Below are 25,514 nucleotides of genomic sequence, written 5' to 3'. Positions count from 1 at the left end.
ACAAAATGTCGAAATTGTATTTTGTCTCTGTTTAGCTCGAAGAGATACTGATACCTAAAAAAAGGAAAGAACATTGGAAATACTTTTTTAAACTACTGCTATAATAACTACTTTGCGATCGTGATTTCGTTAAAAATCGTGTTGTCCTTTTATTTATACACTTTTTGTAAATGTTCTAATTAAATTATGAGTTAATGTGATATTTTTAATTTGCGAGACGCTCATCAATCAAAATGTCGTCTCAATCTACTGAGGGTGCGAAGAAATCTGGTACAGATGTTGCCTCAAACAATGGCCAAAATTCACTATCAGAATCTCAAAAGCCGGCTGATAATGGAGAGAAGAAAACAAACAAACCGGCGGGCGAGTCGCAGGGCACCTGCTACTGGTGTGTGGCTATGTACAACATTTTAATTTCTGATATAAATGCAAAGAGATTGTATGCAACTCCTTTGTTCAATAACCTCTTTATTTTTTAGCGGGAAAGAGAGGAATCTGAATATTGTGGAGCTGTTGTGCGCGTCATGCAACCGTTGGTACCATGAATCTTGTATCGGGTACCAACTTGGTAAACTGGTACCATTCATGACCAACTACTTGTTTATCTGCAAAAACTGCTCTCCAACTGGCTTAGAAACATTTAAGAAAAATCAGGCTCGTGAGTACCTACCGCAAGATTGCTGTTTACTTATGTGCACATAAGTTAAAGTTAATTAAACGATAATTTGCAAGTAGCTAATAATAAATTACCCTGACACTACTTTGTCCACATAATAAAACAAGTTAGAACATCCTCTCATTTTATATTTAACCCCAGTTATAATATTTCTTTGATTTTTTTATTTTAAATGGTATTCCATAATTTGCTTACCCCCATGGGAAATAGGCGGGAGTTTATATGTGATTTATTTTAAGTCAATCTTTATTGCAGCTTTCCCTCAAATGTGCCTCACAGCCATAGCAAACCTGCGCCAAGAGAGTATTAAAGATGGCAGTAACAAACTTATGTTCAGCAAGGACCGAGAGATAATTCCTTACATTGAGCAATATTGGGAGGCCATGACCACCATGCCAAGAAGGTGAGTTCCAAGGTGTAATCTGTATAAATTATAAAAAAGTTTTTAATACTATAATAATTTTCTTATGTATTCTTACTGGCTGAAAATATATTTTCATATTTTTTAAAATGAGTTCCAATTTTGCTAATGTTTTAAAAATAATACATTAGGTATAATGTCTCAAAAAGGTCTGTTATCAAGTGAAGTGTTTAATTTTTTTGTACCTACAGGTTACTTCAAACTCTTTGAATACCCAAGAGTATTTATATTCTCTCTGTGAATAGCTGACTTGTATAGTCTTGAATATGGTTTTTATTTGAGATGTTTTGTTTCCTTTAGCAACTGTGATTGCTGAAAAGATAAAACAAGATAAAATTAAGTTTCTGGTAAGAGAGTATTTACGTTTCTTGATTTATTACTTCTAGTCGTAGAGTAGCATGAGCCTCTGACAGACCGGAGTGACTCCCCGTCTGGTTAGCTACTCAGTAGCTACATAGTGTTATTGCATGACACAAATGTGGGGCATCTACAACACATTACTTTTTTATTGTATCAACAGTTGATAGTAGGATTTATTGATAAACCTGAAAAATCATTATGGTTTAAAATAAATAAATATTGGCTCATTGGTACACACTATGTCTTCAATCCACCCCCGTACAGTAAACTTTTTAATTGTGGCCATTGCGTAGTGCGTTACCCGAGACGGCAATATATATGTGAATTGATTATATCAACGTGTATTACAATAAGATGTGTTTATGTACTTATGTAAACACTACAATAATGAAGGTGGTTATTGTAATCAATTGAGGACAAATTGCTACGTTACACTTTAATAATTACACTTTAACTAAATAAAATAACTTTATTTAGCTTTATGATTTGTAAACTATTACACTAGAGCCATCACTTTATAATATGTAGATTGTAGACTCTCTTCGACATTTCTATCAACAACTAGTAAGTTAGGATATAAACTAGTTGGATTCCACAAATGGGCAAATACTTTGGCAGAGGGGGGCACCTTGTTGCTCTAAGCTTCTAGTAGTTACTCTGTTTTGAATTTTCATAAAACTTAAATGTAAAAATAACAATATCTAAACAAAAAGTTTAACTTATTGTCTTTTCTACATAACTCTTATTCAAAGTCAAAAGTCTCTGACTTTCATTTCTTCCAATCTGAAATACAGGCTTAGCCTAGTTCAGAACTTCAGACACCAGTAACCTACTTTTTACCTGATATCTAATTCTAAATTTATCCAATTATATACAATATATAAAATATATCATTACTAATTGTAATGTAGATATGGGACTGTGGATAGGAAATGTTTACTTTTTTTACAATAACTTTACTATTCTGGATTAACACTTAAATGTGGGTCAAACCCTGTATCTATCTTCAATACCACTTGTCTGCTTGTGACTTCAGGACACTTGCATTGTGCGCAAACGTTCAGCATTATCCCCCTAGCCTTATCCTGTTTTTCACAGGGCTGCTTACCTAACCTGAAGATTTGACAGGTCCGGTTTTTTACAGAAGTGACTGCCTGTCTGACCTTCCAACCCGTGAAGGGAAAACCAACCCAATACAGGTTAGATCACATACCTCCGAATGCATTTTCGGACCTTGGGAAATTGTGCGCAAACGTTACTCATCTAAAAGGCTATATCACACTCCAGATACTACAAAAAATTCGAATCTTACCATGTGCCGTTTTACGCGTAAGTGCGAGCAATACATAGTACCGCGCGTTTTCCCCCTACCTTACCAGCTTATGGTCATTTAAAACTAAAGTAAGACCCAGGGTGAGATCGACGCCCGATACGAATTGGTGCGGGGCGGAAATTTATCGTTCTATATCATACTAGTTCCCACTCGCGCCAGACAGAGTACTCCGGGGCGGAAGGCAAGAGGGAAACCACTGCCCTATTTTTCCCTAAAAAGTAGCATAGAGAATGCTACACCGACAAAAGCGTAGCTCTTAAATTAGTGATGGATGATCACATTAGTGTTCAATCAATATCATTTTCCAGGGTGACTCAGTCCTGGTACGCGACTGTCCAGCGAGCACTGATCAAGGACATCCAAGTGATGTTCTCTTACGAGGAGGATGCCAACCAAGGCCCCATGTTTGGTCTACACAACCTAGACCTGATGGACATCAAGCCCAATTACGAGATCATGATTAAACAGGGCCAGCTGAAAGTCACTGACATGGGAGTTGCAACTGGTGAGTTTCTTTTAACTGCCACTTTTATTAATTACCAATTTAGTTTTTTTTTTCGAAATTTGCATGGTTGGAGTGCTCCAGCCGTTTCAGCTATCATGCAAAGTAGACGCCTACTTACTGAGACGTCGCGTCGAGTTGGGGAAAACGGCCCGCGAATACCAATACCAAAAAGGCATTCCCACCAACGTGCACTGGAGCAGCGTGGTAGAGTACAGTCCCTCTAGTTAATGGAGGGGAGTCCCAGCAGTGCCTATTAGAACCATTGCAAATGTTTTGTTGCGAAGGAGAAATTGACAGAAATAAACCTGGCAATTTTATAATGTTGTCCTCTAACTTTTACGAAGACACCTTTTTTTTAAATCTTTTGTGAACGGAATCAAACGCGAAAAAATGATTTTTGGCGCCATTTCTCTGAGATGGCAGTGCGAGTGACGTAGGTTCAACGATGTCGCAAACTCTAAATACTGCCAAGTTGCCAAAACTCCTTGAATTTTTGCCTTTTAAATCCCTAAGCGATGGATTACTGATTAACAAAGCCTTATTAGCCTTATCTTGGTCATCACATCATACATATTTAACGTGTCTTTATACCTAGTTACGTTTATTGGCAAACTCTGGAATGCTAGTGATGTCCTCCCGTTCAGCCCGGAGATTAACTCCACTTTGTTACTTATCCTGTGGGAATATGCACGCATTTTAATTGAAAATTGATTTTTGAAATACAACGATGAATTTCCAGGCATTCTATAAATCATTGTAGATGCTCTACGGTATGCTGTAAAAGTCAAGGTCGATAAATTACGTACTCGATGCTATTTATTACCTACCGACTCGTACGTATTGATTCAGTACAAAAATAGTCTGTAAACAATAGAATCAGTCTTTGTCGCGCTATAGTCACCTTACATTGCCTTCTTGTGTAGGTACTATAAAATCATTAAATTGTATTGGATCGAAGCCAAGAGTGTTGAAAAACTGTAAGAGTGTCTGCATGGTATTACACAATGTACTGGACTAGACTATGGAGTCATTATTGAATAATGACATTGTTCTGCTTCGGTGTTTGTAAACAGCGTGCGAGGGTCGCACACTGGCGCACGGACCTACATATACATGCGATTATATCAGTGTATGTTGCCTCGATAACTCCGCGAGCTATTGTGGTTTCACGTCTATTGAAGTATTGATTTTATATTTAAATCGCGCTGATACTTAGCACTTGATGGCGGGTGAGTTGCGTCTCAAACAATTTTCAATATTTGACACAGTTTTGTTTTTCGCTATGTTATCAACAGATAACAGGTTTCTGTTCGCACGACACATTTGAAATTCAATAACACTCGTTATCTCGAGGTTGTGGGGAAATCGGCATTTTTATATTTGGTATTAAACACTGATGGGCTTATGTATTATAATGTTCATAACGGATACGAAGACCTCGTTCGGGTACAGCTACAGACGATACGTAGACACGAACCAATAATCCGTCGGCGACGCTATCTTATCGCTGTGTACACCAAACGAAAAGTTTAGTTTTATCATTCATTTAGTATCGGTAGCATTGACATGGACCGTAAGTTTTTTAATTGCTCATTTTTTTCATAATATTTTGATCTTTATAATCTACTGAGTTACAGTAAAAGTTTGTTTATTAGAAACAGCAGTTTTGTAGAAAACCCACACATCAGTCACCATTTCTTTACATGATTAATTTGTTTGAGAATTTATTCATGGTTGCTCGTACACCGTACGTACGATTGTAATCGGAGAACAATCGCCGGAAAACATTTTTTTTATCATTTTACATAATGAGGCAATCACTCTACATAATAGAAAAATCAACCGTATTTGCGAATATTTCGTTATTACTGTTGCAATTCTTTTAATATGTAATCTCCTTTGGTCATAGAGCAACAAAGGGTGCAAACTGGACATGTAGTTAGCAATATTGCTCTTGTTATTAGGTAAGCATAGTTTATTTAAAAACACTGACTCGTTGGATTTCCTCGTGTATTTACGATTACTCTATTTATATTCCGTCTTGCTTATCAACAACGAATATACGTACATACATAGTTACGTCTACGCACATACTCTATGTAAGATTTTTATTGTAAGAGGAAAACGTCAGCAAATGATAAAGCGACATCGTTCCTCGTGTAGTTGTTATTGTAACTAAGTATAGTTTGTATACAGGGTGTTAGTGACATCGTAACGTATACTGAGGGGGATGATTCAGACCATAATTCTGAGTTGATATCAAGTGGAAATTGCCGTCGCAAAAGTATGATACTGAAAAAGCAATACAAAAAGTATGAAGTAAAAGTGTGAAGTATGGTCTGAATTGTCCCTCAAAGTTTTCGTTACGATGTCACTAACACCCGTATACAATCGCTGTTGAATTGTAGACAACACTTTCCCAATCTAAGAGTATTATGTTTTGTTGTCTCGTTGTTACTATAAAGTGTTTGTCTATTCAACTAAAGAAATAATAATATAATAAGTATATATTTATTCAGTAGGTACCTAACATATTTTACATAACTAACGTCTCATCCGCTTAAAACTACTGCAGACGTAAGTTTAATTTCAAATTCATGTTCCCAGCGGTGAAGGAAAACATCGTGAGGAAACTCACGTACATAACATTTACCGCAATTGAGTTGAAGAATTTAGATTTGAAAGATAATTTGGCGTTATACCCAAATAGATCATCGTTCGTAAGACGAAACATAAACAGTCATACATATACTGCTGGGTATAGGTCTAAAGAAATAAATTGGACAGTATGCGTGTGGTGAGTGAACGCCGCTATAATATTCAATATTCTTTATTTGCATACTGTGATGGTGTACAAGTTGGTGATGATGCTTCACAGTCGATTTCGACTACAGCGACAGCAGCTGGTGGATTCATTGAAGGTTGTCATTCAAGAGTTTGGAAAGTCTGCTCTGTGATGGCTCTTATAACCAATTTTATGTGAAAACGTGCACACACATTTTGGGCACGTCAGCACACCCCCTACGTAATTATAGTACGTCACATATGAGTTTCACATCACAGATTCACACTTTCGGGCACAACAATAAGTTTAAAAAAGGGCTATTACACTGGCTGTATCTAAACATCCATCGTCATTTCCAGTCCCGCTAGGTGGTAACGTGAAGGGTCGGCAAGGCAAGCGGCGGCCGGCAGTAGGCAGCACGGCCGACGCGGGCGCGCCGGTCGGCAAGAAGGGCCGCACCGCCGACGTGGGGGCGCTTAAGCTGCCCTCACACGGGTACCCCACGGAGCATCCCTTCAACAAGGACGGCTACCGATACATCTTGGCGGAACCTGATCCCCATGCGCCGTTTAGACAGGTAAACACTTTATTTAGTAACAGCTTTTCGCCCACGACTTGTAGAAGCATCCTTGGAATATACTCCATGCCTGTCTCTGGGTTTCAATCTATGTATCGTGCTCTGATTTTGCAAACTGACGTATCTGCAATATTTTGCTAAAATAATTTGTGTCTTAGTGACAATAGCAAAAGTTGCAAATAAGTTTCGACAAAAATTTCAGATACGTGTGGCTTTTTAGACTCTGGCAGCGTTTTCTGACAGATTCCTTTGGTATTTATAATGTTAGTATGGATTGTAGTGAAATGTACAACTACTTAAATTAACAACGAATAATTTGGCTTTTTGTCAAATCAGTCCAACTTTCTAAAGAAAGATCAAGTTTAAATCGATCAAGAAAGAATTTATCAGTCTGTGCGAAATTGGCATCGATAATAGGATTTTTTCTTCTTTTAGATGTATCATGTGTTATGCAATGCCTTTAGATCCCTGATTCTAACCGAAGATGAATTTCATCATATGGGTCGTGGGTAGTTGTGGTCTAATGGACTCCCACGGGCACACTTCATGATCATTACTTTATCAGCACCAGATTTTAAATTGTATCGCATAAGTTTATTGAATCGACCTTTAACGATCACCCAACCAAAGACTGCCTTTGTTGATCGGTATGGTATTCAAATTGATTACTTTTCACGAAACTACAAAACAACATCAAAACGTAAATTTTCCGTGAATTTTTTTTTGGAACACCTTTTTGCGACATTACCAATAAACATGGTTAAATTAACCCTTAAATGCGCCTTGTTGTTGTTCTACAACATCTTAATTCTGGCGGCTTAAAACCTTCATTAATATTTTTTTTATTTTAAATTTTATTCATATGATAGTAGTAATACTAGACAAATAACAGGCAACACTGTTATAATTGTATCATGGTATTTTATTATATTTTGAAGGTAGTTTGCACGAATCATCTAAGTACCGATTTACGTGAACATTTGATAGTGTCTTTTTATTAGAAAAACGCAAGGTAAGTGTTTGAAATAAATCATACGTAAAACTAACATATTTAAATTAGTGATAATGATATAATATCATTTATTTAATAACTGAAACAACGTCATATTTGCCTAAAACCAAGTGTTGTAGATATGCAACAGTGCCCGTCGCATACATAAAAATAAAATCTCTGTTTACAGAATGAACCATTTATCTGATAATCAAATTGAAACGTATTTGAGTCGTTTAGAGGCTGGATACGTCTCTGAAGATAATTTAGAGGATAGTGGTAGTGAACCTGAAGACGATCCGGAGACATTTTATGAAAGTTCTGAAGCGATCGCGCGAGATCTTCAAGGTTTCGTTGAAGATGAAGAGGAGCAGGATGACGATGAGCCAGATCCACCACTTATTGAAGAGGAGGCAGATCATACTGAAGATGATCCGCCTTTGGTAAACGAACTTGTTTCGGCTAGCACATCTTCAACGAGAATCAGGGTTAATCGTAACCTCATTTGGAGGAAAAGAAACTTAGAAATACCTTCGAGCAATTTAGAATTCACTGGTAATACTGAATTTTCTCCTGAAGTAATGTCTTTAGATTCGCCATACCAGTACTTTACATATTTTTTCAGCGATTTCATACAAAATAAAATAGTTGAAGAAAGCAACATGTATTCAACACAGAAGCAGGTATCTAATCCATTTTTGATTGGTAAGATAGATATCAGAAAGTTTATAGGCATTCTCACCTATATGTCTGTCATCCATTATCCAAGTATACGCCTTTACTGGTCTGATAAATATGGATATGCCTCCATAAAAAATGCAATGACATGCAAAAGATTCGAAAAAATAAAATCAATTATCCATTTCAATGATAACAATAAGCATTTGCCTCAAAATCATCCACAACACGATAAATTGCATAAAGTACGACCCATAATATCTCATTTGAATGAAAAATTTGCTACGATACCCCCACCACAGCGACTTGCAGTAGATGAACAAGTATGTGCTTCAAAAATACATCATTATATGAAACAATATCTGCCAAACAAACCCCATAAATGGGGGTTCAAACTTTATGTAATCTGTAGCATATATGGATTTGCTCATCAATTTGAAGTATATTGTGGCGAAGAAAACAAGACAATCTTACCCGGAGAACCTGACCTAGGCGTCATTGGAAATACTGTTGTTCGCTTGGCACGTATAGTACCTAGAAGAGTGAATCACATAATATATTTCGATAATTACTACACTTCACTGCCATTAGTATCCTACTTATACAAACAGGGAATCTATAGCCTAGGTACAGTACAGCTCAATCGGCTTCCGAAGGTGAAGTTACCAGATAAAAAGAAAATAATGAAAAAAGACATACCAAGGGGTTTTCATGAAGAAAATACGACCACTTACGATAATGTTGAAGTATCAGCAACAATTTGGAAAGACAACAAACCTGTTACTCTGCTATCGACATATGTAGGAGCACTACCAGTAACAACTGTACAAAGATACGACAAAAAGCAAAAGAAAAGAGTAGATATTGACTGTCCGAAGGTAATAAGGGAATACAATGCAAATATGGGAGGAGTGGATTTGATGGATAGTTTTATAGGACGCTATAGAATTAGAATAAAGAGTCGAAAATGGACTATGAGACTTTTTTATCACATGCTCGATATGACAATTATAAATGCTTGGATATTATCAAGAAACATAAATGCTCTAAAGGGACATAAAAGTCTAAGACTTGCTGAGTTCAGGCTGGCGTTGGCAGATACACTTTGTGAGTTAGATGATACAGGAAATTCTTCTGGTGCTTCTTCACCGACGACAAAGCGCGGTAGACCCAGTAATGCTTCAATTGAAAAGGCAATTCTAGAAGTTAAGAGAAAAAGAGTTCCAGGACAAACGGCACCAGGTAAAGATGTTCGTTTAGATAAAGTTGCACATTGGCCAGTGTGGTCTGATCGTGGGAGATGCAAGTACCCTTTTTGCAAAGGCTACACTCAAACAATATGTATAAAATGTGGCGTTTTTTTGTGTTTTAACAAAAAGAACAATTGTTTTCATAAATACCATATTACAAATTAATATAAAAATTACCTAAATTGCCTATTATTACACTATATTTCTAGATTTACGGCTATGTGAAGTACATTATTTTTATGTTCATATTGCGCCATGTTGTAGATCTGCAACGCTGTATTTATGGCTTAAAAATACAATAAATAATTCCAAACTATTATTTTTATTATTTTTCCTGTAAATCATTTCATGTAATACGTATAATATATTAAAATTGATAAAATCTAAAAATTGGCGCATTTAAGGGTTAAATAGTCGTACTCATTGCTACTTGATCCTTGCTTAAAGTTCGTAAAGCCATAAAGAAAAAGAGGCTAATTTTTTATCATTTTAGATTAGAATTGTATCATTTATCTTTGAACCTGTCATAGAATAGTAAAATGAAGAATAATACTACGTATGCTCCGCATTAATTCGTATCGGGTGGCGACCTCACTCCTTCTGTTTTACTTTAGTCGTAAATGCCCATAAGCCGCTAAGGAGTACTAACGTGCTTACTAACGTGCGCTATCGCCTCGTCGATCCAGCCGCGTGCGGTCGCTCTCTCTCGCTCTAGCAAATGACGGTTCTGAGTAGCAGAAAAGGATAGAAGCATAGGAAAGTGCGATGAGATGACAGATGTGGTAAAATGAGATTTTTGTATGGAGTGTCCGGGCTGTGCTACGGTTTTAACGATTTATGTGTATATGTTTTAGGAGTTCGACGAGAGCAACGAGTGGAGTGGCAAGCCTATCCCGGGCTGGCTGTACCGCTCGCTGTGTCCGGGCAGCGTCCTGCTGGCGCTGCATGACCGCGCGCCGCAGCTCAAGGTGTCGGAGGACCGCCTCGCCGTCACCGGGGACAAGGGCTACTGCATGGTGCGCGCCACGCACGGTCAGTAGTGATGTCTAGGTATACACACATGATCCTGGTCCAGTGGAGAAATTTGAAAATTCAACAAATTGGATATGTTAGTTTTTATAAATTGGAAATGCTAGTTTTTTAAATTGGAAATGGTAGGTTTTTAAATTGGGAATGCTATTTTTATGAAATTTCGACAGGACGTGTATCGTCTGCTATGTTCTATTTGCCGCTACTGGTTCATACATGACACGGTAAAAGTGAATTTTTCTGAAGCGGACACGAGCGGAGATATGCAGGAAGCAGGAATCGACTAATCATCACGTGTGAGAGTGACAGAGCGTCTTTTCTCACGCTCTTTCGTACGCCGTGCTGTCTCCGCCAGGGCTATTGCTTCGTATGATTCTTTACATAACGGTAGCATAACCTAACTGATATGTCCCTTGATTTATGGTCTCTCGTGGGACAACCATACGTATGTAGGGGAACTCCTTTGTAACCCTTCATTGTCCTTCCAGGCGTGTCCCTCGGCTCGTGGTACTGGGAGGCGACGGTGGAGGAGCTGCCGGAGGGCGCGGCTGCGCGGCTGGGCTGGGGTCGCCGCTACGCCAACCTGCAGGCGCCGCTCGGGTACGACAAGTTTGGATACTCCTGGCGCAGCCGCAAGGGCACCAGGTACGAACATAATCTTCTTTTATTTTACTTTTTTAACGTCATCATCATCATCATCAGCCCATTAACGTTCCCACTGCTGGGGCACGGGCCTTCCCTATGGATGGATGATAGGGAGATTGGGCCTTAACCATCACGCGGGCCCAGTGCGGATTGATGGTTATTAACGACTGCTAATGCAGCCGGGAGCAACGTCTTAACGTGCCTTCCGAAGCACGGAGGAGCTCGAGATGAAAATTTTTTTTGTGGTCACCCATCCTATGACCGGCGTTTGCGAAAGTTGCTCAACTTCAACAATCGCAGACCGAGCGCGTTTACCGCTGCGCTACCAAGCTCCTCCAACTTTTTTAACGTGACGTGTAGAATTGCCGCAAATAGCATTAACTTTTTTAATTGTTTTCCGTTCCATACTTTTGCGACGGAAAATTCCACTTGATATCAACTCAGAATCATAGTCTGAATCATCCCTCAGTTTTGTTACGATGCCACTAACTAAAAAATATTTGATAGGTTTCACGAGTCTCGAGGCAAGCACTACAGCGACGGGTACGGCGAGGGCGACACTCTCGGCTTCCTCGTGGTGTTGCCAGTTAACGCCAACACCAAGTACACCCCCAACACTTACAAGGATCGGGTGAGTCTCCAAACAAAGTTTTACTAAAGGCTTTGTGAGCCCTGCTTTCATCCGTGATTAGTCGATTCCTGCACAGCTTCGTCCCGTCAGAGTCAGAATTCCTTTTTGATTTAATTTTCTCTTTGTAAATTAGCATGTTCCTGCTATGTTAGGTTCCTGCATGAGAACCTAACGAAGTGTGAGTGCCGTGCGTTTAATACATAACTTGTATCTACGTTTAAGCACCCTCAACCAAGTCTGTCGCATCCTTCACACTATGCAGCTCGGCCATGCCACCTGGGAGCCGGGCACTCGTTCACTATGTGAGATAGGTTTTGATCCAAGTGACCACATTCACAGTATGGTGTCTCCTTTCAGATGACTCACACCGGATAATATTTAGCCATACGCAATAATATTATTACATAACATATATTATAATATTGTATTTAATTCTAGTTTATATACCATCAAAAAACATCTTATATCGAAATTTACCAAAAGCAACTAATTTTATATTGGTAAACTCAGCAGCGAGTATTTAATTTCATTATTTAATTTTGTAAGTAGACCTAACTCTCTTTTGATTTAATTAAGTTCTATGTGTGGAAGCTTATAATTGGCCTCATTCTAGCTTATGTTTGTACGTATTTATTTAAGATTCCGTGCTGTTAGCTTTCCTCAAGAAATAAATATACAGCCTATATACTTCCCACTGCTGAGCATAGGCCTCCTCTCAAACATCCGGGGAGTATAGAGCATACTCCACCACGCTGCGCCGCTGCGGGTTGGTGGAAGTGTTTGGTCTCTAATAGCTCTGTCCGGAGGAGACTTATATCGTAGTGTCACGAGATCGAATCTCGGCTCGGGATCTAAACAATAGAATTTGAGTTTGGTTTCATGTTTGAATCTTACATAATTGATATCACGTGGTTTTAGGATTTGTGCCGGTTAATGGCGATAGGCTCGTCTCTTACTATATGGGATTACATGGCCATGATTGGGCGTATACCTTTGTACTATACACTTCTCTGCCTACCTAACTGCCTAGTTACGTTACCTCGCTAGAATCCAACGTTCCGCGATACACGTTATATAACTAAGGACTATTTTTAAAGTTAAACAATTTTGTTTGTTATTCCACAGCCCCTAGTCAAATTCAGGAGCCACCTCTATTACGAGGATAAGGACAACATACAGGAATCTCTTAACAACCTGAAGCCTCTGGCTGGCAGCAAGATATATTACTTCAAGAATGGGGAGTGTCAGGGTCAGGCATTTACAGATGTGTATCAGGGTTGCTACTACCCATCTGTGTCACTGCACAAGAACTGCACAGTCAGTGTCAACTTCGGACCCAACTTCAAGTATGCGCCGTCCAGAGAATACGCCTATCGACCGGTATGTTTTGATACTTCCCATTTTTTATTTCCCTTTATGTACATTATAGACGGCGATACGATACGGCTCACCATATATTGGTCTTACAGAAAGCTTAGTTTATCTTGCGACGGATGTACCTCTGACTATATCATTGGGATATAGTATAGTTGTGAGCTTATGTTTCTTTTTATGACATAACCTCAAGACCCCACACCACCCGATTTTGGGCTTTTTCTTGAAGATTAAGCACAAATACAAAAGCAAATAATTACATTCGCAACAACACACATTCGCTTGTTAGTTCATTTTCATTTGATACGTTGTTTTGCAAAGTATGAGAAACTAAATTTGACATTGTTTAAATCATGTGAAAGCGTGGCGAAAGCCGAAGAAGAAGGCATCGAGACAAACCTGTTTAGGTTTAGCGATGTTTGTAAAACAATCTATGTGTAATTTATGAAGTTATAAACAAAATGCGCTTAGTCAAACATCCGTCATTTGTATTAATTACACTGTAAATTGTTATTGTTTATAATGACTCATCATCATCATCACGTCCCCACTGCTGGGGCACGGGCCTCCCCTATGGATGGATAGGGAGATCGGGCCTTAAACCACCACGCGGGCCTAGTGCGGATTGGTGGTTATTAACGACTGCTAATGCAGCCGGGACCAACGGCTTAACGTGCCTTCCGAAGCACGGAGGAGCTCGAGATGAAAACTTTTTTTTTTGTGGTCACCCATCCTATGACCGGCCTTTGCGAAAGTTGCTTAACTTCAACAATCGCAGACCGAGCGCATTTACCGCTGCGCCACCGAGCTCCTCAAATCATAATGACTACAGGTCGGTAATTTGGTAGCATATTTATCTAAATTTGTCGGTAGTCTATAATACAGAATTAATGGTGCCGATTCCAGTACATACCATCTAATTTTAAGTTACACCTGTCATTTTCTTATCGTCCGAAAAGGAAAGAGACGGGCAGTCGACTGGCATAAAATTTATGGAATACATGTCTCCGTATTGGCTCCGATTCCAGCAGACACCTAGTTTTATTTTAAGTTATACCAGTCATTTTCTTGATTAAACTCAGAATCATCCCCCTCAGTATTTGTTACGATGTCACTAACCCCTGTATAACTGTATAAATAACAAAATTCCTCGAGATCAACATGTTTACAGCCAGTCCCGTATTTCGAACTTTATTAACGTTGTTGCTTTTTCCAGATGTCTGAGAAAGCCGAAGAAGCGATCTGTGAGCAGACAATGGCAGACCTACTTTACTTGACGGAGAATGAGGGCAAGCTACGTCTGGACAACTTCAACCTCTGATATTACTAACACCGGTAGCCGGTGTGATGAGTGAATGAACGAGTGTTGTGACACCAGTGTTGTGTGTGAGATTGTTGAACTATGTGGAACGTGGACAGTGTTCATATTATAAGAGTGGATTTTTGAAAGTGCCTCTATAGGTACTTCTGCATATTTTTCTAGTGTTGACGGAGCATTCCGATCCATATAGTGGTATCCCAAGACGCATTCACTCTCAAAAAAGAAAATGTATGTGTTAAAAAAATATGCGCCAAATCTCTTCTTCTATCGTGTGGGTTATGAGGTGGAGTACCAACCTCATCAACCCTGGTCAGGGTTACTATTGAGCCGCCAAAGGCCCCTTACATGGCTCATGTAACAACTACTTACTTACATCAATAAGTAGTAACCGGGACCAACGGCTTAACGTGCCTTCCGAAGCACGGAAATATATATGCGCCAAATTACAGATAGAAACATTTTCAAACATTCACTCATAAAGCAGACATTTTGCAATATTGTATCTCTACTGCTAGTGTTGCCGAACGGTAATCCAAGATTCATCGTGTGCGTCAAGCTAGCGGCCTCAAAAAAAAAATGGGCACGAAAAAATAATTTGACCATACCAAAAAATAGTACTCTTATTGAAAAAAATAGTACCTAAAAAAATAGGACAACTATTGTTAGTGTGGCAACACTAAATACTGCTGCTCATTTTTGTAACATGTCATATTTACGACAGAGGATACATTAAATTAAATATGAGAAATGTACAATATTAGTAGAAAGCAGAGTAGTGTTTTAAAAATGAGATATACCAGCATATTACTATTACAGCAGTTGCATCTGATATGCTCCTTACCAGTGTACTATTATAGCGTTAGTTATGTATTCCAGTCCTTAAATAATAATAGAGTTAACAAATATATCTTTGGAAATTTACTGTTACGCCTAAGAATAATATGAACTTCCTGTATAATATTAAATACTATGCTCTTTATACTACAAAGAAATTGAATCTAAGAAACATTTCTTTATACATATAAAGACATGAAAATAAAAATTCAAAATTATAGGCGGTTGTCTTTATGCAACATCTCTGAATAGGCTAGTTTTCAACTAGTCAAATCAGTTACTTTTTACTAAACGTCAAAACATGAAATTACTATGGAATTTGTATGAAAAAGCACACTGACATCATAGAAAAACGTGATAAAATGTCGGACTTATTATTACGTTTTTCTTGTAAAACAGAAAAAAGAAAATGTTTTATCAGAATGTATCAATTTATCTCGATCTTAGTAGACAGCCCAATTCAAAGAGGAAGAATTACTTTGTAAGTGGAGTAAGATACAGGCGAGGTGGGTTAGATACATTATTATTTCATGTCCATTTGTACCACTACAAACGCCATTCTGATAAACACAGGTCAGCATCACCTATTATGGGACCACACAGCCTCATAAGACGCCATCATAGGTCTATTATTCGTGAAAAATCATCTGTTGTAAAATGAACATTATTGGATGTATTTAGAATTAAAATATTACTGTTGTAATGAATTATGAAGTATTATACTATTCAATACACTCGAATAATAGTATTGTAATAAGAACAAAATAAAAGGTTTTAATATAATTTAATGTTGGAATTTTATTTAATAGTAATGGTATAATATTATACTAACCGTAATAGAGCAGCTACACCTAATTCCACTAGCGCAAGACACATCAAACCTAACGACATGCCGGCTTATGTCGGTGGCCCTAAAGGCTGTTGGCTACTGAATACTCATTGTAGGTCGGAAATATGTGTTACCAAACATCTGAGCACGATTTTCATCTCTCATAATACTACATAAACTAAATAACATGATTTAAACTACCTATTTCCCAAAGCCACCTCTGCATGCTGGACTACTTTCTACAACCTTGTCGCTAGCAAACCACTGCTCAGGAGTTTTGGCTATGATCGATAGTGCATGTACTGTGGTTTTGAGCTCCTCTTTTAAAACATCATTTACTAGACGGTGTCTCTGTAAAAAAATATGTAAGTAAATAAGTGTTTTTAAATAATTATAAAGTAGAATGTACGAGAAATTATCAGTTATAATAAATATTGCAGGTTAAGAATATGGCTAAAATGGGAGCATTTTTTTTACATTTGAAATGTGTAACAGAGAGAGAATCAATAAATCTGTACCGTCGGTGAAAAGTAATACAAGTCCAAAATTGAAGTTTTGAGAAAATCGAGTTTAAAGTTAAAAATATTCTAGCTCGTGACTTATAAGGAATAATGGAACAGAAGTTAGATGTGTCGATAGGTGATGATAGAAGGTTTCTTTTCTAATATTTAGTTATATTTAGAACCTAAACAGAAATGGTAGAGGATCAAAATAAATTACATGTATCAGTTGACACCAACTTTTATACTGTGTAAATTGATACAAGTCTACATATACCTTTTTACACACATAACTATACAAAAGTCATCGTTGATATATCATATTTTCAATTAATAATTTTACAGTCTTATTGTACATAAAACAAAATGTCTTGGAAGAAAGTTTATTTTATGAAGTTGTAGAAAGGCAAAATTCTATTTATTTTCTTTAAAAAGTAAAGAAACGTAACTTATATCAATTGACACAAACGATAAACTATAACGAATTTGTGTCAAGTGGTATAACTTGATTTATTTTTTCGGTTTTATTGTGTAAAATGATACATGTTTTTACGAATTTCTAGTAATAAATACATATAAAGATGGTACACGTATATATAGTGTAAGGTGGCGATAATAAAATATTTTGTTATGATTTTACTCTCAAAACTAATAAATAACCGGTCAAAACCACCACTGCTGCCCGCTACAAACACATTTTGTCCACCACACTACGCCCCTAATCAAAACCATTGTTGGTTCATCTTACAAATTCAATTATGATAATATTTCCACCCCTAACAAATAAAGGTAAGAGGAATCATATTAAGACTGGTCATAAGGAATGTTTCGGGCTAGCCTGGCAGCACGGCCTGGAGATAAAAGTGATGTACCTACGTACTTTTAAACCAAAATCACACAAACTGGTTAGTGTTACTTCATTCCTGCTGAAACTATTTAAAAGATTACAACTCATTCCACAATCAAAATCCCCTAAAGTATACATGTATCACGAAGAAAATGAGCAAAGCTAGCCCGGCGATCGAAGGGCGCATTTCCACAGAGGTTTTGATAATTCAATACTTCGAATTATTAAAATTCCCGGTCTAATGGCAACCGCAACATTGACAGAACCATAAACGGAGTCGAATCAATGTTGACGATAAGAATAGGTAGAGAAAATGAAGATCATTGATTCACCTTCAAACCTATAGGTTACACAGGGCTATCCTCAGGGTAGGTCTTATCACCTTTACCATGGTCTGTTATGGTTAAGCTAAATGAGTTCGTTTCCACAAAACTTTAGACGTAAGCACACGTTCCGCGTATCCTCGCGTATGGACCACTATTGTGACAAATGTCCCATATCTAATGTTACTTTACTTTAATGGGCTCAGTTTTCCGCATAAACGCAAGTGGTCCATTATGCGTGCTTTTGTTGACTATGTAAGCCAACCAGCTCCTTTCAGAAGCTCAAATACCTCCTGGGACTTCTACAAACTTTGTGACCTGGTTTAATTAAGGGGTTGTGCCCGTGGTGTTTCCAATTATTTATTCTAATCTAATTTATCCTACAAGATCCCACTGCTGGGCAAAGGCCTCCCCTTCCTCTTTCCATTTTTCACGGTCCTGTGCGTAATTCTCTCTTATATAATCAAAATACAGAAAAAACAATTTAACGGTGGTGCACAGAGTTCAGAGTAGTTGTTCCCTTTATAAAGACGAGAAAGCTCGACCAATTATTTACACCATTCAACGCGTTTGAGAAACTGGTAATCTTCTCTTGAGAAGATGTGGCAGATCCCGATGCTGCCGATGCCAAGCTGGATCCCAGTGGGACCTTAAACCCAAAAGTATGTACGATCATCTACAGCTGTGTAGGTTCAAAAATACCACTACCGGCGCTTGCATCAAAGATCTAACCAGCGTGTATTGAATGGCTTGCATATTAATTGGCGCTTGATAATATTTGGAGCTATTATTTCACGTCTACAACCTCCTTAGCAATGAAAGCAGCGTTCAATCTGCCACCGCTTAACCTGCATGTAATCAAGAAAACTATGTAAAACAGCTATGCTTCGAGCTAAGGGAAGGAGACTAATGACAGTTTGGCGGTTTGGTCTGAAGTACTAACGTAAACTATACCCATTCGCAATGCGGATCAGATATGGTTTGCTGTGGCTCTAGACAAAATGGCTTCCCATAGACAGGTTTATGCGGAGGTTACCCTAAGATACACACTGGTGGCGCATAGAATCGAACTTGTATGTATCATTATACACGACATGTTATTGATATCCAAGATCGTATTTTCTGAAATATTTTGATATATATTAATTTATATTACTTTTCACGAAAAAATAAATTTGGTGTTTGATGTTACAACTAAAATTATATCATTAAACACGGACCGTGAGAATTCAAGCATGGCGTGTATTTTAATATATCTTGAGTTGCATTTACTTACACCAAAATATTTAATGAAAATCTTCATTTCACTTTGATGCAAGTTAAGATGAATTATGTTACACGTGTTATAACAGCATGAATCCTTCACAAACAGTACTTATATCACTTTACACAAAAATTATCTCCGTATTTATAATAGCTACAGTTACGAGAATTAGACAGAAAGAAAGAGAATTTTTCGAACATGAAGTGTGTGCTAATAACTCAAAAGTGATACAACTCGAGTTGTATTACTTTTCACCGACGGTACAGAAATTATGTTATGTATGACTGAGTATTATAAGGTTAGCACTAGGGCCTTATCAAAATAAAGTTATAACAATAGATACAAACAATAATTGTAGTAAATTTGCTTAATCCTATAGGTTTATTTGTTAAAAAAAAACCAAAATACCTTAATTAGTGGAAGTCCCTCGAACTTATCAGACACAACAACAACTTTGAAATGTGTCTCAGAGCCCTTCGGAACATTGTGCATGTAAGACTCATTGATAATGTCTAAATATTTGGTGTTCAGTTCTGTTTCAAGTTTGTTCCTAATTGCACTTTCAACAACTCCAGGCTTCGTAGCCATGCTCCTGACATTACCTGAAACTGTACAGAAAAAAGTTGTTGAGTTCTATACTGGACTTAAGTCTTTTTTAGTATGTATGTGATTGTTGTGCGATTGATTTTTTTAACTTGTTTATCCCCGCGAGGAAAGGCAAAGGCAAAGCCGTGCAGCCATCGTCTTAATGTTATTTTTAGTAAAATAACGAAGAAGATAAGAACGAACATGTTTCATATTAAAAAATATTTTTAATTATAATGTTTTTTTAACATTTTAGTAATTTAATAATATAATAGAAACAATAATAAACAAGTTTACAAAAAATAAGAATAGGTAATAAACGCAAAAATAAGGATTAAAACTATACTACTAAAACTAAATTAAAAAGCTCAATTTAAAATGCTCCCTTTTATCACCTCTCGACCGAATGTGCCCATCACGCTCATTAGCATTTAATTTATGAATATTTATGTGTGTTTAGGTGGCAGTATCTCATTATACATGCCGGCAACATCAAATGAAACATTTATGTGTAATATCGATTTGGAGCCTTTGTAGAAAGAAACATACAGTTTTTTGTTATTTAAGTACTTCATTATTCGAATTGTTTGTGTCATAACCTCACCTGATGGTAAAATTCTGTAAAAAGGAAGTAAAATTTGCTTCGTTAAAACCATAAGTGCAGATTTTTTTGGCGAATCGTTATTTATTTTATAATTTTGAGCAATAAATACAGCTTATTTTTATAAACGATCAGCTGTTCTCGCACCGCACCGATTTGTTTCGAATGTCAGTTTGACTTTGACATTTCTATTTTATTCATACAGTTCGTTTTAATTGGTTTTAATCACAAATCACAAGTTTCGAAGTAAATTATTTTATCAATTTTTTTTACAGTAAATGCAGACTTGAGCGTACACAAATTTCACGTTTCCAGAATTATTCCATAGAAAATACAGAAATGCGTCTAAATAACGAAATTGGGAGCAGTTCGTTCCACATACCAACAGCGTTTGTTCATTAATGTTGATCAGTCATTGATTGATTGATTGATGAGTTTGCTTTTAGTAGATTTTGTTCCGGGTACATTCATGATTTGAAAGAAGGGCACGTAAAATATTTCGCAAATAGGTACCTACCGTTTGCCTATTACTAATGTTAATTCACTAACCCACAATGGAGCAGCAGCAGCATGATGGAATAAATTATATTCAACACCGCGGGAATTAGCGGGTCGAATACATTTTTTATTTTCAGCCGCTGCAAGTTGTCTTTGATTACTTTTAGCTCTGCCCACCCCATTAGGTATTATGGATATTAGGTATTATTTTTAGGTATGTTTGTAATATTATTTAAAATGCCTCTGTTCTATATTTTGATGAATGAAAGTGTAAAAAAAAATTGGTACTTTTTGCGATACAGACTCTACAGACCCGAATCTTTATTTATAATATAAAAAGTTATGCAATGTTGCATAGAAGATGAAAAGCGTGGGTATGTCGTTTTAGAGTTCTGTACCATAAAATGTGAAATGGTTATATTTTAATGTAGGTATAATATTCTTGGACGGTAACGCTTGAAGTCGAAACAGCCGAAAAAAAAAGAAATAGGTTTGTTGTCTGTTCGGTTGCATTGCTCATCATACGCATGATTTATCATTAGGTAACAGCCTTTTTTTACACCCTGCTACACAGCACCAGCCTTCTTCGTTATTTTGCCACCCTGAATGGACCTGTGCTAATCTCATCCATGACCATATCTGCAATGTCTTCGGATCACCGAGCTGCTGGTCTTCTCTAGGCTAACATTTCGTTAACGCTTTTGTTCAACCTCCATCCACCCGTGTCTCGTCAAGTCCCGTGTCTAATTGTATGTAAGTAGGTATCAAAAATGTGTATTGTGTTGGTACGGAACATAAATTTTTAGAGCTCCACTAGCTCGACCGTTTTTCTATTAATATTGTAACGATAGATCTTCCTAGCCTCACACAAACAATTTCATCCATATTCGATAGTTATAGTGCCGAAAAAGTTTCCAACTTTATACCTACTAACCGTGAACAAATAAACTTGTACTTGATATGGAAAAGCTTTGTAAAAATGTGTTTATTAGCTACCCCACATGCTACACCTATTAGCGACTCGCCTCCGCATTGCTTGGGTAGAATTATTGTATGTTTTTCACTTAGAAATGCAGATCATGCATAACCGTATGCAACTTCATTGGCTAGACCTCGATAACTGTTTTATGCACAATTATGTATTGATATTTTATATTATTTAAGGTCTTAGACGTCAAAGTAAGAAGCGGGACTTGTGCGACTTTTCATCTGTCTCGCGAGCTGCTAATTAAAGGCACTACTTTTACCTGAGTTTGCATTCCTCAGAAACTTTAGGTCTCTTTGAGATAAGTTTAAATAGAGGCACTTTTGAGCTCCAGAATTTCGGACATATCTACGGTTAATTCTTACATAAAGTTACGTCTAGGTATGTCGCAAGTCACGAGTTATCATGTTCTGGGAAAGAGGTAGTATAAACTTATTCATCATATATACTTACGTACTTATTAACAATAGTGTGGCAAAATATGTAGGTTTAGCCTCCAAATAAAAGAAGAAATATATCTGTAGACTAGATCTATCTAGGTAATTTTTAAAAGGCCTTTCACATAGATCGATCTGGGTTTAAGCCTGGAAAAGTAACAGACAGGCAGTTATAATTAGGTAGGCAAAATATTACCAAGCGAGAAGTGTGGACTGTGAGAATAATGGAAACATAAGTTTGTTAGAATTAAATATTATATTTTAAAATACCGACAGCCAAGGAATAGTGACAAACGAAAGAAGAAGGAATCATTTGACACCCGCTGACAATGCGGCGTCTACCAGGCATAAAAGCAAAAAAATATATTAAAAACTCTGCCACTAACATAACAAGCTCACTTTGATATCCCAATAGGGGTAGTCAGAGGCACATCCATTGCAAGATAAACTAAGTACCCACACCGAGCTTTTTGTTAGGCCAACGTAATAGGTGATGAGCCGTATCGCCGTCTTTTGTGTTAGTGAAAACTGCACTGCAGTTTAAGATAAATTAATAAGTAACTCATTGGTGCCTCAAACTCAAACAGCCTCCGTGGTCTAGTGGTTAGAGCGTTAGGCTCACGATCTGGAGGTCCGGGTTCGATTCCCGATGGGGACATTGTCGAAATCACTTTGTGAGACTGTCCTTTGTTTGGTAAGGACTTTTCAGGCTTGAATCACCTGATTGTCCGAAAAAGTAAGATGATTCCGTGCTTCGGAGGGCACGTTAAGCCGTTGGTCCCGGCTATTAGCGCATTGGAGCAGCGTGGTGGAGTATGCTCCATACCCCCTCCGGTTGATTGAGGGGAGGCCTGTGCCCAGCAGTGGGACGTATATGCTGTTGATGATGATTGGTGCAGGTAGGTAAGTACATTACTAATTTAAGAGCCACGCTCTTTTCGGTGTAGCATTATCCATTCTTGTCTAATTGTCTATGAAAGGCCAATTCTTTCACTTCCTTAGAAGACACGACGTTCACCTTCTCTTTTATCTGTTCTATAAGCTCTTCTTGGTCTTTCCCTTTCTACTATTTCCTAGTAGTTTCCCTTCTATTATGTTTTTAATAAATCATAGTGTCTTATTAAGTGTCCAATCATCTTGCCTCTTCTGTCCTCAATAACTCTCAATATTCGCACATTCGTATTACGTTATTTATATAATACTGAGTAGTACAGTCATGAGTAATATCATGTACCCACTTTAGAACCCTGTGGCACTATCATAATTGACATCTAATGAGACTTACGGTTTAATTAGTCAAAAAAGTTAATGTGACATGGTATCAAAGTGTATACGTATGTATACTAATATGTATTAGTACTCGTGACCGTACCTACCTAATTACTTATTAATTTCACCGTGACCGTTATGACAAAAATGTAATTGTCGAGAAAAAAGCACAACCTCAGGTTTGTCGAGTAGCCGTCGTATCGCGTGAGCTGCAAGGGCCTGTGTAATGAAGGGAGTGAATGTTTACATACGTACAAACGTACAGAGCAGCCTGCCGTACCGTAATGCAAAATACGTGGTTAATCCAACTCCAGCCTCGCCTGCAATCCATTTATGGTGCGCAGACCTGCAGCTTTCTATGGACAGACCGAAAGTATGATGATCCGTTCGGAAGACACGGATCAACGACTCGGTTGATCCCGGTTACAACTTACTCATGTAAGTACGTAGTTATAAGTATATCACACAGTAACCAACACGATAGAAACAAAAGATGGACAGAGTTTTTAAGATTAATTTCATATTTTCAAAATTAAACGAATTTTCTACGGCCTAAAGTAGGAAGTTAAAAATGTCGAGAAGGATCAGTCCTTCTGTAAAAAAGCGACCAGACTAAACTCATGTTTGAGTAGCCGTGAGCCGGGATAAAATGTTTATTTATATATAAACGTGGGTACCTATAATGCAGGCTGCCGTACGTACACCCGTAATGCAAAATACGTGATTATTCCAAATCCAGAGGACACCCGGGTAGTCAGTCCGGGCACAGAATACGGGGATTTGTGTGTGCTCACTGATAGGTACAAAATGTACGGTATTTTAAAGGTAGATATTTTTTTTATACGTATTATATATTTTTTAAATATTAGACTTGATTTCGGTGGAAAGTAAGCTCACCCAAGATCAACAAACATACTTATAAAACTTATAAGTTATCAGTAAATCTGAAAAGAAATTCTCGATAAACATCATTTAAGTCTATGCAGGTATAGTTTTGATTTTCAATAAAAAATAATTAAAATGTGAGATGATCTACTCTGAAACGGCGTGCGTGTATCAAACGATTGATGAATATGGAGGAAGCAAGTGAAGTGTGTCAGTATCGAAGCAAAAGGAATTCCATAGTCAGAGATTGACTGGAGGCGTGAGTTTATGTATGTATGTGTATTAATGAAAATGTTTCGCGAGGTTTCCATTCGTGACAACCAACATCTCTACTATCTTAGTTCCAATATTGTTACGTGTCGTGACATAGAAATCAAGGACGATTAAGTTTAATGTCCTCTACTGCACATACTCTGTGCCGCGGCGGTGTTGCTTCCAAACAACGGCAACTGCAATGCAAATTGCTAGAATAATACTCAAATTGAAATATTTTCCCTGATAAAACTAGCTAAAACTGACTCTGGAACGTGGAGACATGGTCGAGAATGCAGCAAGTGGGATAAATGAAAATGTTGGCACGATATTATTTTGACGAGTGGCGAATGAGTGTCCTGAATAAATTTGCAAGTGGTTTACACGGTATGCTTTTAATGGTGCTTCCTTGTTTTAAATTAGTTGGACGCTAGCCGGTGATGGAAACTTCGTGATGAATGTATTCATTTGATTTTTTTGTCACTTTGCCCGGCCGGATAGGACTCTAGGATAAGTTATAAAAGCTTTTGATGTATCTGGATTAACATTTCTAAAAGAACTTTGATTACATTTTGGCGAGGTTGGTACTTAGTTAATTTGTGACGGATATACTTCTGACTACTCTAATATAGTCGTAGTCGTAAGCTCATGTTATGTCATGTCTGTTCTGTGTGTGTGTGTTTACCAATTTCTAATGAATATGCATATTTCATTCCTTGTTTTTGCTCGAAATGTAGCTATCCTATTAAGTTTCACGCTGTATGTTTAAAACTTAACACTTTCAGATATATGTAGTTTCTATGCTGCTCATCTTTCCAGGTATGTCGTT

At 37.4% G+C, this 25,514-nt stretch overlaps 3 protein-coding genes across 5 annotated transcripts; 2 read left to right on the top strand and 1 right to left on the bottom strand.

Annotated features, from left to right (window-relative positions):
* The first annotated feature begins 90 nt into the window (after positions 1–90).
* Positions 91–16,198, top strand: LOC126369634 (set1/Ash2 histone methyltransferase complex subunit ASH2). 3 transcript variants are annotated; one of them, XM_050014153.1, is made up of 10 exons: positions 91–388; positions 480–658; positions 932–1,079; positions 3,099–3,295; positions 6,440–6,657; positions 10,431–10,608; positions 11,094–11,250; positions 11,758–11,881; positions 13,007–13,261; positions 14,472–16,198. In XM_050014153.1, exons 1-10 carry the CDS (start codon positions 234–236, stop codon positions 14,574–14,576), a joined length of 1,716 nt encoding a protein of 571 aa, XP_049870110.1. In that variant the 5' UTR covers positions 91–233; the 3' UTR covers positions 14,577–16,198. The 3 variants fall into 3 exon arrangements, with proteins under 3 accessions (XP_049870110.1, XP_049870111.1, XP_049870112.1); XM_050014154.1 differs by lacking the exons at positions 91–388; positions 480–658; positions 932–1,079; positions 3,099–3,295 and adding an exon at positions 4,158–4,524; XM_050014155.1 differs by lacking the exons at positions 91–388; positions 480–658; positions 932–1,079; positions 3,099–3,295 and adding an exon at positions 4,775–4,868.
* Positions 7,426–9,984, top strand: LOC126369629 (piggyBac transposable element-derived protein 2-like). The gene is made up of 2 exons (XM_050014144.1): positions 7,426–7,669; positions 7,839–9,984. Exon 2 carries the CDS (start codon positions 7,840–7,842, stop codon positions 9,739–9,741), a length of 1,902 nt encoding a protein of 633 aa, XP_049870101.1. The 5' UTR covers positions 7,426–7,669; position 7,839; the 3' UTR covers positions 9,742–9,984.
* On the bottom strand, positions 16,178–20,498 carry LOC126369728 (bolA-like protein DDB_G0274169). Its single transcript, XM_050014310.1, has 3 exons — positions 20,363–20,498; positions 19,582–19,781; positions 16,178–16,590 (listed from the first exon to the last, which is right to left on the bottom strand). Exons 1-3 carry the CDS (start codon positions 20,412–20,414, stop codon positions 16,441–16,443), a joined length of 402 nt encoding a protein of 133 aa, XP_049870267.1. The 5' UTR covers positions 20,415–20,498; the 3' UTR covers positions 16,178–16,440.
* Positions 20,499–25,514: the final 5,016 nt, after the last annotated feature.

This window comes from Pectinophora gossypiella, chromosome 9 (assembly GCF_024362695.1).
Source record: "Pectinophora gossypiella chromosome 9, ilPecGoss1.1, whole genome shotgun sequence".
Taxonomy (NCBI): Eukaryota; Metazoa; Arthropoda; class Insecta; order Lepidoptera; family Gelechiidae; genus Pectinophora; species Pectinophora gossypiella.
The sequence above is the reverse complement of the archived record's forward strand: the minus strand, read 5'-3'. Positions and strand labels throughout refer to the sequence as shown.

Coding starts and splice junctions, on each gene's coding strand:
- LOC126369634 (XM_050014153.1), top strand. CDS start 234: ATGTCGTCTCAATCTACTGAGGGTGCGAAGAAATCTGGTACAGATGTT. Junction 1,080..3,098: donor ATGACCACCATGCCAAGAAG/GTGAGTTCCAAG, acceptor ATCATTTTCCAG/GGTGACTCAGTCCTGGTACG. Junction 11,251..11,757: donor CGCAGCCGCAAGGGCACCAG/GTACGAACATAA, acceptor AATATTTGATAG/GTTTCACGAGTCTCGAGGCA.
- LOC126369629 (XM_050014144.1), top strand. CDS start 7,840: ATGAACCATTTATCTGATAATCAAATTGAAACGTATTTGAGTCGTTTA.
- LOC126369728 (XM_050014310.1), bottom strand. CDS start 20,414: ATGGTTTTAACGAAGCAAATTTTACTTCCTTTTTACAGAATTTTACCA. Junction 19,782..20,362: donor TTACAGAATTTTACCATCAG/GTGAGGTTATGA, acceptor TTTTCTGTACAG/TTTCAGGTAATGTCAGGAGC. Junction 16,591..19,581: donor AGGGACTTCCACTAATTAAG/GTATTTTGGTTT, acceptor ATTTTTTTACAG/AGACACCGTCTAGTAAATGA.